Source organism: Fundulus heteroclitus, unplaced genomic scaffold, assembly GCF_011125445.2.
Source record: "Fundulus heteroclitus isolate FHET01 unplaced genomic scaffold, MU-UCD_Fhet_4.1 scaffold_628, whole genome shotgun sequence".
In the NCBI taxonomy this organism is placed as follows: domain Eukaryota; kingdom Metazoa; phylum Chordata; class Actinopteri; order Cyprinodontiformes; family Fundulidae; genus Fundulus; species Fundulus heteroclitus.
Window position 1 is genome coordinate 1 of NW_023397064.1, and position 13560 is coordinate 13560.

A 13560-nucleotide genomic window follows, 5' to 3' on the forward strand; every position below is an offset into this window, starting at 1 on the left:
CAATTAAAGCCAAAGCTATCTTTGCCTTCACGCTGGCAGAATGCTATTTGGAGGATAGTATGTGGGGGAAGATATGTCAGCTGTTCAGCACCGTGCTCCATCACAGCAAAACAAAACTTTAGCATATTATAGGCTGTCAGCTTCAGGGACCCCGGATACAGCAAACAAAGCTGGGCTCGCTTTTGGTTGGTTAACTTTTCCAGTTCAGCTTGAAGGCTTGTGTAAAGACATGATGTCATAATGGATCATTTCACTGGGGCAACAGGGAGGATGTAAAGGTATATCTCTTTCTGTACAGGTAAGTTTAGAAGGTTAATCACTGCATTTGACTTTCTACACAGGTTTCTTTGATTATTGTGATGAAGCAAGTTAACGCAACAAATTAAAGCCTTCAATCATCTTTTTTGCACAACATTTCTGACCTCGTTCTCTTTAAATACTAAACAATTGGCTGCAGTATTGCAAAAACAGCAGCTTTTCATTTTATGCTTGGAGAGATTTATTTGTCCAGCACATTTACACAAATTGCTGACATTTTGTGATGTCAGTCCGTCGACTCTGCATGTGTCTTTAAGATACACTATATTGCCAAAGGTATTGGGTTACCGCCTCCAAATCACTAAGTTCAAGTGCTCCAATTACTCCAATGGTCACATGCTAATAAAATCCTGCTCCTTGTCATGCAGACTGCTTCCACAAAGATCTATAAAACAAAGAGTAAAAACAGGGAATTCCACTGTGGTTCTATCATAGGATGTCACCTATGCATTAACTCCACTTATGAAATTCCCTCAAAGTATTGGAAGAGATTATGAATGACAGCAACAGAGCCAAAACAGGGGTGACAAGAAGAATCACAGAGTTTGGGTCTTTGGTTGCTGACTATAATGTGTAGAGGTCAGCACCTCTCTGCAGAGTCATAGCTACAGACCCCCAAGCTTCGTGTGGCCTCCACATTAGCTCTGGAGCAGTCTGTGTAAAGCTTGAGGGAAGGGAGTTTAATGGCCGAGCAGCTACATCCGAGCCTTACGTCACCAAGTGCAATGCAAAGCATCAGCTGCAGTGGTGTCAAGCACACCAGACTCTAGAGCAGTAGACACATGTTGTCTGGAGTGATAAATCATGGCTATCCACAAGTCCGGGTTTGGCAGTTGCCAGGAGAATGCCGCTTGTCTGACTCCATTGTTTCAAGTGTAACGTTTCGCGCAGGGATTGTGGTGCTGTGGTGTTTTTTCAGAGGTTGGGCTCAGCTGCCAATTAGTTCCAATGAAAGAAACCCGTTACGGTTCAACATTCAAAGGAATTTTAGACAACTGTATTTTCCTGACTCTGTATCACTAGCCAGAGCAAGGTCCACTCAGTTCCGGCGTTACTGCGCAGCAGTGCGTCAAACTAGGTCCATAGTGATGTGAATGAGCAAGACTGGTGTAAAGGAACTCATTGGTAGCTTGGGAAACAGATTTTCAGCATGTCCACTCATCAATGTAAACATTGTCTTACAAAGAATTAAAACGAAACCAAAACAGCCCAAGTTTTCAGTCAACATCAACAAAGTGCAATGTGCAATAATGTTTTCAGCAAGCTAACTCAGCATGCCTGCACAAAGAAATTACCTCAAACCATTAGAACCCATTTGAGATGAACCACAGCAGAAGCCATGAGCCGGGACTTTTTGTCCAGCATCGGTGTCTGACCTTACACATGCCCATCAACATACTTCTGGACCAAAATAGTTTAATCTTTTGTGGTTTCAAAGGGTTAGAAAACACAATGTTAAAGCCTTTGTACATTAAATTGAGATGTTGTTAAAGTTAATCTGTGACCATGAGCGAGTGACCCCACCAACCCTAGAATAGAGACATCTATTCTGGGTGCCATTCATCGATAAATGAAAACGTCAGCCTTTCTTTCGCATGATGTCATTCCTGAGCTTCTGCCTTGTGGTCAGTTTTCCCCTCACAAACAGAGAGGCAATGCTGGTACCACTGTTTAAAACTGAAGATAAACCACAAAAGAAATTTCTCATAATACCGTCCTGGTTGGGACAAATGGGTGCCGTAATGTGCACCAAGTTGGCATACGTGTTTCTGTGCATGACAAATGTACCACAGATCTCGTCCATCAATAATGTACACAGAAAAATATACTGTCGCGTTACTGAGCATCCTATAAAAGGGTTAGGGTGTACCAGATGTAGACCAAATATTTCGACAAGGCATAAAACCGTAATGTGTTACTCCACATCACTGAAGATTGCACAGTTTGTCTTTGCACTTCCCTCGCATAATGCAAAATTGAGAGGGTTTTCTCACTGATACAGACCCAGTGGACTAAAGAGAGGAACCAGAAGAGGATTCTGCTTGTGAAATGTAATTTTAAAGGTACCTCTTGGAAAGACTTTCAAGGCAAGGCAAGGCTGGGTAGTAACAAGACAATTCAGAGGGCTGTACATGAACAGAACATAAGAAAAGAAAATCCACAGAGAAAAGTACTTTGCAGTGGGATAGGTAGCAGCAGGTCAAGATAAATTGAACTACAAGCTTAATCTGAGGATGTTTCAGTGAACTACAACAGTTTAAATAGAACATAAACATTCAAAGGCAACTCTAAACAGATCAGTTTTTAACCTTGATTTAAAGGAACTCAGGCTTTCTGCACTTTTACAGTTTTCATGGAGTTTGTTCCAGATAAGTGGAGCATAGGAACTAAATGCTGCTTTTCCATGTCTGTTTCTGCTTTTAGGTATGCAGAGTAGGCTTGAATCAGAAGACCTTAGTGGTCTGGAGGGTGATACGACAACAAGTCTGTAATGTATTTAGGCCATTCAGTGATATATAGACTAACAGAAGTATTTTAAAGTCTATTCTCTGAGATACAGGGAGCCAGTGTAAGGACTATAGAACTGGGGTGATGTGCTCTACTTTCTTAGTCTTAGTGAGGACGCGGGCAGCAGCATTCTGGATCAGCTGCAGCTGTTTGATCATATTTTTAGGCAGGCCTGTGAAAACACCGTTGCAGTAATCGATTCTACTAAAGATAAAGGTATGGATTAGTTTTCTAAGATCCTGCTGAGACATTAGTCCTTTAATCCTGGAAATGTCCTTTGGGTGATACAAAGCTGACTTTGTAATTGTCTTTAGATGCTTTTTGAGGTTCAGGTCTGACTCCATCACTTCTCCCAGATTTTGGGCCTAATCGGTGGTTCCTAGCTGAAGCAGAAGAAGGTGTGTGCTAACTCTTGATTGCTCTGCCGTAGGTCCAACAATTATTACTTTAGTTTTGTCTTTATTCAACTTTAGAAAATTGTGGTACATCCATGCATTGATTTTTTCTAAGCACCCAGTGCTTGAATGGGTTCGTTGTCACCTGGTGACATGGTGATGTAGAGCTGTGTGTCATCTGCATAGTTATGGTAACTGATGTTGTTTTGTAGGATCTGAGCTAGAGAGAGTATTATTGAATAGCAGGGGACCCAGGATGGACCCTTGGGGATCCTACATATGATTTTTGTTGAGCAACTGAAAACTGATTAATTGAATAGAAATAGCCTTTATTTTCCCACAGTGGCAAAATTCAGGTGTACCAGCAGCAAATTGAAATGGAAGCATGCAGATAGACACCAGTTTTTTTGTTTAAAAACAAAAAAATAAGAATCGGAGACAAACATAGGAAAAAATAATTACGAATAATTATTAGTCGTAATCACAAAATCATAGAAGTGTGCAAATGAGCTTTTGCACACTTTGCTTGTTGAGCTTTTTTAAGTTACTGGCTTTGATACTGCTACCTCCATCAAATGATGGCAGAAGACATCAAACTCCTCAACAGACATGCAGCATCTTGCTGCAAACTTAAGAACCTAAGCTTCCTCTGGAAGTACAGTCTGCTCCGTTGTTTTTTGCAGACAGCTTTACAGTTACTTCTTTAGCCCAGTCTGTTATCCAGGTGAAGACTGAGGTATTAATACTGAGTTTTCTGAATGGTTTTAAATACACTGGAGAAATCAAAGAATATGATACTCACAGTGTTCAACTCCAACTCCATGGTGGTAAGCAAACCGCAGGGAGTCCTGATGGTTACTTGTTTGCTTACGCAGGAAGGCCAACAGGAGTCTGTCTAGAACCTTTATGATGTGGCATATCAGGGTAACAGATACATATGGATGGGGAGAGAAGGAGGATAAAAAAATAGGATAAAGAAGAAAATTAAACAAAAGGAATTTGTGTTTATTAAATTAATGTCTGTGTTAAACAGATACTTTTTGTTTCTATTAGTACACAGATAAGAAAAGAATAAAATCCTTGTTTTCTCAGAAAACAATTTCATATTTTTTGTTTATTTATCCAATATGACTGGAAATGTGAACTATTATTGTCACATGTTAACTTTCAAATACAAAAGAGTCATTATTTCTGTAATTTTACTTACAAGTGTATGTTTAGGGTTGTTGTCCTGGTGTAAGGTGAACCTCAGTAGCAGTCTCAGGTCTTTGGCAACATCCATAGTTTCACTTATCTTCCCTTCTTCAGTAAAACATCTCCACCACACTGGGGATGGTGTGCTCAGTGGTAGGTGGTGTTACTTTTCTGCCATACAAAACATTTTACATATGGACGAGAAAGTTTATTATTGGTCTCATCTGACAAGAGCACCTTCTTCCACGTGCTTGTTTTGTTCCCTGCATTGCTCTTGGTAATTTTCAGGCAGAACTTATTCTGCCTTTTCATCAACAATAAAAAATGTTTTTGCTACTCTTCCACAAGGACCAAAATGTTTGGACCAGTATTTATAACCAATAAATGATATAACTTATAACTAATGTTTGTCTTTTTAACTGATTCTCCCACCTGAGATGTGGATTTCTGTAGCTCCTCCAGAGTTATCATGGTTCTCTTGGCTGTTTTTCCCGCTTAATGCTCTGCTTGCCATGGATGTCAGTTTGGGCGGACGACCATGCCTCTGTAGGTTTGCTGGTGTGCCATGCTCTTTCTGTTTTCACAAGGTGGATTGAGCAGTACACTATGGAGTGTCCAAAGCTGTACTTTCTTTTTTATTTATTTATTTATTTATTTATTTTACCTAAACCTGCTTTAAACTTATTTATAACTTTATCTCTGACTTGGCTGCTGTGTTCCTTGGCCTTCATAGTGAGGTTTGTTCACTCATATTCTTTAAAAAAAATCTGTGATACCTTCATAGATCAGCTGTTTTTATACTGGAATTAGATTGCACAGATGGATTAAATTTATGAATTAGGTAACATGATGGCATTTAGCAGTGTTAGATCAAAGGGGACTGTTTACAAATGTTTGTCACTGTTTAAATAATGAGCATAACGTATTATCTTCCTTCCACTTCCAATTAGCAGTACCTCGTGTTCACCTGTGGGAATGGTGTCTTAGGTTAGAGAGCTGGGCATTTGTGTCTTGGAGAGGTTGCTGGTTCAAAACTCAGTCTGTGACTCTGGGCAAGACCCATGACCACAGATTGTTTCGGTGAGGGAGGGACAAATTTCCCCTCCGTGGGACTGTCAAAGTAAATAATTATTTGTGTTTAATCTCTCACAGAAAACCCTGATAAAATGTTTTGAAGTTAGAATGCGTCAAATTTGATAAAACTCAAGGTCTATGAGTACTTTTGCAGATCAATTTATCATGAAATGCTATTTCCTCTAAATAATACAGTAATTAAGTCATTGGCAGCTTGTCTTTAGCCTCCCTGTTTCTCTGTTCGCTAAACAGCCTGATGGACCTGGCATCACAGCTGAGGCTATATTGGTGGTGCTGAGGTAACAGACATTACATTGTTCTTCATTGCAAAGTATGACCGGTATGCTGTCACAAGTATCCCAGGGATCATCCATATCACAGAACAAGTGTATGAGTGTTAATTTGGGTCAAACCCTTGGTAAAGGAATTTTCAGTAATGTGTGTTTTTTATTTATAATGTCAGAATTGTCCTCATGATGTGTGACTTTAAACTAAATGAAAGAGTGGAACAACGTTGATGTCCATTTTAATCTCAGTAAGACAGTTCGGATACAGACATTATCTGCCCACAAACTTGTCTTTTTGTTTTGTCACCACAGATTCCTTGTTGTAGAGAGTAAATCTTCATCCACCTTCCCCCGAAAAGCTGAAGACATGGGAGACAATAAAACCGGAGGGATAGTTGCAGCTGCACGTAGGTTTTCCGATCGATACCAACGTTGAGTGGTTTCCTTTGATTTGTTTTCTCTGATTAGACCCTCTAATGTTTTGTATTTGCCAGTGAACCGTCTGAAAGTGGTGAAGGGTTTGGAGGATGTGGAGGTGTCAGAGTGCGAGAGCTGCTCCTTTGAGGTGACTCTTAACCTGGCTTATGTGGAGGGCATCTGGACCAGGGATGGGATGCAGGTGAAGTCGAAGCCCAGTTGTCGCATCAGCGCACACGGGAAAAAACACGGCCTTGTCCTGAACCGGGTGGCTTTGGGAGATGCTGGTTTATACTGTTTCCAGGCCAGTGAGGTTCAGACCTCAGGCAGGCTCGTTGTCAGAGGTAAGAGAATACAGCACACTGACGTATTTCTGTGGGGATGATGTTTAATATGAGCAAGATCTGTGGTACTGTGACAGGTAGTTAGATGAAATCAAAGTCAAAACCAGGCCATTACTGAGAATGAGACAAAAAAGCCTAAACATTGGTGGAATCTTGTTTAATAGTCTCAAACTCTCATATTATGTATTTTTCCTCTCTGAATAAACGCATTCAGTTAAAAGTAAACTTTTTCTAGAGTTTTCACAGTGATATCTTGCTACTGCAGTAAAAGTAAAACTTTATTGAAGCTTTTCGCAAATCTTAATCAGTTGTTCCAATAAACTTGCTGAAATGTACCCAGCTTTATTTATGAGGAAAATATGAATTGCTATCATCTTATGGTCTTTTTTTCATCATTTTTTTCTCATTTTACCAATTCTTTACCAAATAATCAAATGTTAAACCCAAACTTAAAAAACAAAAACGTAACGACACCTGAACTCTTTAGTTCCATAAGTAACATTTCAGTCATCGTTCGCATATTTTCTGCCAGCCAGAGACATACACATCGAGAAGGAACTGGAGGACGTGGACACGCTTGAGCGTCAACCCGTCAGTTTTCTATGCGAAGTCAACCAGGCGGATGTGGAGGGTCGGTGGTACCGAGATGACTGCAGAATCCGACCTGGGGACAACATCAAGATAAGACACCAGGGTGAGAAAGTTGCTCATTCACAAGCATGGCTGTTTGCTGCTCAGTTTGCACTCATTGGTAAAGAAAAACACATCAGGACTCAAAGACACCAGGACATGATTAACAAGTAACAACAACAAAAAAAACTGATTTCAGGTAAAACGCACGCCTTGCTCTTCAAGTCGGTCCGACCAGAACACGCAGGTGAGATCAGATTCACGGCAGAGCGGGTTTCATCGTATGCCACTCTCACAGTAAAAGGTGAGCCAACTCACTCACACCTCACACACTGACTAATGTTCATGTTCTTCTACAAAACCTGAATCTGCAACCTCAGCACCACATGTAACTGTTAAATTGTTTTTTTCTTCTGTTTTGTAGAGCTCCCAGTCCAGATAATTCGACCTCTGAGGGTCAAAATCGCCATGTATCGCCACAGAGGTCTGCTGGAGTGCCAGGTGTCGAGGCCTAACGCTCAAGTCAGATGGTACAAGAGCAGGAAGGAGCTCCTGCCCAGCAAGAAGTATCAGCTAATCAGCCAGGACGTCTACAGGCAGCTGACCATCGAGGATGTCCGCTCATCAGACGAAGACACCTACACGTGTGATGCAGGAGACGACAAAACATCCTGCCAGCTTCTGGTGGAGGGTGGGGTGCCTGTCCTCGTCGCAAAATGAATCATCTGTGGTTTTTAGTTTATCTGTTTTAAATTCATTTTCCAAATGTTGAAAAGTAGCTGTAAATACACACGTAAGAATAGAAGAAGGTTTTGATGTAAGACTCAGAAAACACGAGCTGTTTGATCACTGTAAGATGTGTTTTTTTGATGCACATGCAGAGCAGGCCATCAGAATAGTCCGGGGGATGAAATCCATGGAGGTGATGGAGCCAAAGCCGGCCCTGTTCCAGGTAGAGACCAGTCTAAAGTCCGGGAGGCCCCCGAAGTGGACCCTGAAGGGTGAGGTGTTGGAGCACTCAGCAGGAGTGAACATTGACAGGCAGGGGAACCTCCACAGTCTGTGTCTCACCAGCACAGACAGCTCCATGTCAGGGCCTGTGGTCTTCGTGGCTGGAAAGAGCCGCTCCACCGCTCAGCTTACTGTTAACGGTGAGTTGTCACCACATCCTTAAACATTAAAGAAATTAAAAAAATAATTAATCACAGTGATTATAAATAAATGCAAAATCCTGAAATTGAACACATTCATTTTGAACACTGAAAGAAAACACATTCTGTGTTCTTTTCTCAGAGTAAAAAGTTAAAAGAACTGAGAAGGTAAAATGGGGACTGCTTTGATGACTTAAAAAAACAATGTAACTGTAAAAGTTACTAGAAAATCCAAAAGTAATCCAGAACATACATACATACATACATACATACATACATACATACATACATACATACATACAACTATCCATTTTCTAACACGTCTATCCCTTGTGGGGTTGCGAGGGATGCTGGTGCCTGTCTCCAGCTGTCGATGGGCGAGAGGCGGGGTAACCCAAATCCTACCATGCAAATTCTGAAAAAGCAGTCAGCGTATCTTTTCTTGGAATATTAAGAGAAAAAAGTCTTAATCATTTAAGCTTGCAAAACCTTTTTTGAGATCTGTCGCTGACGTTTTTGACTTTCAACTTCCTCAGCTTCCTTGACCTCCTTCATGATTCTTGAGTGCTCGATTTATCTTAACCTCGTGGATTTAGTTAGCAGATTCTGTTAGTTTATTTTCGTATAATTTTTAGCACTGTTGTCTGTTAGATTTCTTCCCATATTTCCTCCCTAAACTGGCCCTGTCAATCATTCTGCCTCTCCCTCAGTGCCATGCCTTCATCGCTCTCACCATATCCTCTGATTACGTTCCCCTGGCTCTGCACACATCTCTCCACTCTACCATGTGCATATATATACTCCTTGTTTCCTCTCATCCAGTGCTGGTCCGTCTGCTTACTTTGTGACTCCTTCATGATTTTTTTTAGCTCCTGGACTGTTTCATTTATGTAAGTTTCTTGGACCCTTCATTCGATCATTGCTGCTGCCCATCTGCATCTGCGTCTGGGTTCTTCCACCATACTAGAATGTGACAGATTTTGGCCCATTAGGAATTTCTTTAAACTGCTTCAGAGCCCATTTTTACAAATTACTCTATGACTAATTTACTGTGGATTATAAAGTACTGTTGTTAAAGCCAATTTATTGTCATCTGACAGACATAGGAAAGACATGCTCTTTCTTTCCATCATTCCAAAAAAAGGTAAAAAACAAAGCAACTGGACTTGTTTTCCGTAGTTGAAGACTACTGCCTTTGAGATCATATTGTCCCTCGCAAAAGCGTTCTTGAAGTTTTTTCCACAATTTTGTCACATTGTAACCATAAACTTCAGCGCGGGACATACCAACACAAAGCAGCTCACAAGTAGAAAGTGAAACGTTTGCAATATTGCTTTCTAAATAACCTTAAAACTAAAGCATGCATTTGACAGTCCATCCTACTGACAGCCTTAAATATAATCGAGTGCAGCCAACAGCCTTAAAGAGTCACCTAATCAGTTTATTACAATTCAACTGGTGTGTAATTCAATGTTAGTATAAATATGGCATTACTGTGGACATCTAGACGTGCACTCCGCTAATCTGACTTTTACCCATGGCGAGAAGAAATTGTTTTTATTGACAAAAAAGGCAACGAGAAGTCCATTTTGCCATTTGCCAGAAGCCTTGTAGAAAACATGTGTCGAATGTTTTGAAGGTGTTGCTGAAGGACTTGCATAAAAGGGTAATACTACTAAATAAGGAGTCAGGGGGACTATATACAAATGCACACCAGATTTTCACATGTGACAAAAAAAAATTAAACTATATTTGTCCATCACTAATCAACGACTGACTAGTTTATGTTGATCTTTCATAAAACATCTCAACATATTACACTGAAGCTTGTGGTTATAAAGTAATAGGAGGTGAAAGTGCTAAAGGTTCCACGTTTTTGTTGAGCTCAAGCCTGGCTTTAGTTACAAATTAGGTACTACACACACATATACAAATGTGACAGCATCATTTACCCGTCTTTGTTGTTCTGGACTGTGATAGACTGGCGACCTGTCAAGGGTGAACCCTCTCGCCCATTGAACACCTGGAGATAGGCACCAGCAACCCTCGCGACCCCATGAGGGATAAGAGAGTCAGAAAATGGATGGATGGATGGATGGATAGACGGATGGATGGATGGATTTGGGTTGTTTAATTGAGTCACTAATGTTTGGGGCCTTTGAATGATGTAGATTAAACTTTTATTTAAGGATTGAGTCTCTGAGAATTCTTCTTAGAAAGGTTTATATTCCCACTTTATAACAAAAACCCAAAGTCGATGAACGGCAAAAAGCTCATTTTTGTGAATGTTTTTCCCTCGTCTGCTGTGCGCATGCTCTCATCAGAGCGACCTCTTGAGGTGGTTCACCACCTTGATGATGTGGAGGCAAAGGAGAGCAGCTCTGTGAGTCTGAGCTGCGAGTTCGCCCCGTCTCCCCGGGTGGTGCGGTGGTTTAAAGGTCGCACGGCTCTGAAGGTCTCCAACAAGTACACCATGAAGCGAGAGGGGAAACGAGCGGAGCTGATCGTTCACGGCCTGACAGGGATGGATGCCGGACAGTACCGCTGCGTGGCTGGTGGTACGCAAAGCACCGCGGAGGTCAAGGTGGAAGGTCTGTGAATCAAAAAAAGCCTTTTTTAGGTCAAAATAATGGGATATGGTTCCTTCTGATCGTTTGTGTCGTTGCTTTTATAGTGAAAAGATTGAAGCTGGTCAAACACCTTGAGCCTGTCGACATTGAGGAGGATGGCGTCGCTACGTTTTCATGCGAGCTCAACTACGTCGTCGCCAATGCCGAGTGGCTGCTTAACAACGTCCGGCTCAGGTCTAACGCCGTCAACCGGATCCAGCACATGGGCACGATGCACAGCCTCGTGATGCAAAAGCTCAGACCACAGGACAGCAGGGTCACATTTAAAGCAGGCCTTCTCACCGAGACGACAATCTTAAAAGTTAAAGGTCAGATAAGTATGATAAAATGCCCAATAAAGCAACATCTGAATTAGGGAAGAACACATCAGCTCACATGAACTTATCTCGTCTCCAGAGCGCCCGGCGGTGTTTCTCCGGTCCTTGGAGGATGTAGTTGGAGAGGAGCAAGGGGAGGTTTGCCTGCAGTGTGAAATCTCCAAAGATTCAGTGACGCCTCTTTGGAGGAAGGACGGCGTTGTCCTGACACCCGATGACAAGCATGAGTTTGTGCAGTGTGGGAAGTGCAGGGCACTGATCATCCACTCACTGAGTAAAGAGGATGCTGGGCAGTACACCTGTGACCTGGGCACCAGTCAGTCCAAGGCGAAGGTTACAGTGCACGGTAAAGGGACTATAAGGGATTGCTGAAACAGTCAACTGCTACCCATTTGTACCTCATTGGTGCTGTTTTATCATTTCTTGTATTTGCAGATCTACATATTACCATCGTCCAGCGGATAAAGACAGTTTCTGTTCAGGAGGGCGATAACTGTGCTTTCGAGTGCCATCTCTCTCACGGTCTGGATGATGACCCTGTTTGGACCATCAATGGTCAGGCGGTGGTTACCAACAGCCGCATTCAGCTCGTCAACAACGGCCGCGTCTTTAAGATGGCCATTAAAGACGTCACCCTCTCTGACGCTGGCGACGTGGTCTTCGCGGTTAAAGACCTGAGCTGTAGGACCATGTTATTTGTGAAAGGTGACCAGCTTTGTCTCGTTTACGTCTCTGTTTGGTGAGTTCAAAGCAAGCGCTAAGACGCTCTGGTGTTTTTCCTCCTACAGAGAAGCTTGCGCACATCTTCAGGGACCTGCTGAATGTGAAGGCCGTGCCTGGGGAGGACGCCGAGCTGAGCTGCCAAATCACAAAGCCAGAAGTGACCGTTCGTTGGCTGAAAAACGGACGTCCAGTCAGGGACAGCCCTAAATACGAAATGAGCACGGAGAAGAACCTGGCAAGGCTGTTGATCAAGAATGCCTCCATCAGAGACTCTGGTGAATACTGCTGCGAGGCTGACGGCGTTGCATCCCGAGCCAAGGTGGAGATCAGAGGTAGTTATTAATCTTTCATTTGAAGTCAAAGTCTCATGGGACACAGCTGATGTGGTCTTTCTGTGTAGCCTGCAGAGCTGATCTTGAAATTTTCATGTGCTGTGGAGTTTTTCCCAGTAGAGATTTAGAAACAAATGAAGCCATTTGAATTACTGATTGAAGTACTGATGTGTGCTGAGACAGATTTAGGGGAGAGCGTACAACAATAGATTGGAAAGACGGAGTAATTTACTATCCTTTCATGTACACTCACTGGCCACTTTATTATTCCCACTTATTCAGTTGATTGTTGAAACAAATAGTGACTCAGATCACTTGGCATCGACTCGTCGCGTTCAGGGGTCGAGACATAAAGAAGACATCTTGAATAAGTTTAAACTGAGCTTCACAATGAGAAATAAAGGGCATTTAGGAGACTTTAAACTTGGCATGGTTTGAGATGCCAGATGGGCTGGTCTGGCAATTTCAGAAAATGTTCCTTAATTGGAAGTTTTACACACAAAAATCTCTTTGGTTTACAGAGAATGGTCAAATAAAGAGGAAATAAACAGTGAGTTGCAGTTTTGTGGATGAGAAAATGCCTTGTTGATCTTGGAGGAGACTTAGTGGACTAGTTTAAAATGATAGAAAGGCACCAGAAGCTAAAATAGCCTCTATTTTGAACCCAGGCATGTATGATAGCAGCTCTGAAGGTACAGCACATTGAATCTTGAAGCTGATGTGCTACACCAGCAGAATCTATGCTTCTGTTTGCTAAGTATGGGCAAAGAAGGCTACAGTTCAGCCCCAACTCACCAGAATTGTACCAAATTTGAAAAATGTTGTCTCATCCAATGAGTCTTCGCTCCAGCTGTGGTATTTAGATTTGAACACCAGAATTCGGTGTAAACCATTACCATGCTTTTATTACCATTTGCATCCATTTTCATTATCCATTTGCCTACAGCAGGATGATGCACCATATCAGAAAAATAGAATCATCTCAAAAAGGTTTTCTCGCGCATGACAATAAGTTTGTTGTACTCCAATGACCTCGACGCTCAACAGAGCTACAGCGTCTTTAGAATGGATCGGCATAGAAGATTTGCCTCTTGATTATTCGGCCAATAAATCTGCAGCCGCTGCAGTCGGCCATGTCCAAAGGGGTCAGACTGTTTTAGAAAGGTTTATGACAACTTGTGAAATCTGTGTCACGGAAAATTAAGGCAACTCTGCATGCAAAAAAAGGATCCAATCTAAC

General features: G+C 41.9%; 1 protein-coding gene across 1 annotated transcript in view; it reads left to right on the plus strand.

Moving 5' to 3' along the window:
• Positions 1-6134: 6134 nt before the first annotated feature.
• obscna (obscurin, cytoskeletal calmodulin and titin-interacting RhoGEF a) overlaps positions 6135-13560 on the plus strand; it is a 55676-nt gene continuing 48250 nt past the window's right edge. Inside the window, exons 1-11 of the mRNA XM_036133454.1 lie at positions 6135-6183; positions 6271-6537; positions 7070-7231; positions 7367-7471; positions 7592-7858; positions 8049-8318; positions 10643-10909; positions 10993-11256; positions 11345-11611; positions 11701-11970; positions 12054-12320. Of these exons, the coding sequence (XP_035989347.1) occupies positions 6144-6183; positions 6271-6537; positions 7070-7231; positions 7367-7471; positions 7592-7858; positions 8049-8318; positions 10643-10909; positions 10993-11256; positions 11345-11611; positions 11701-11970; positions 12054-12320 (2446 nt within the window). The 5' untranslated portion in view covers positions 6135-6143. The remainder of the gene's footprint in view (positions 6184-6270; positions 6538-7069; positions 7232-7366; positions 7472-7591; positions 7859-8048; positions 8319-10642; positions 10910-10992; positions 11257-11344; positions 11612-11700; positions 11971-12053; positions 12321-13560) is intronic.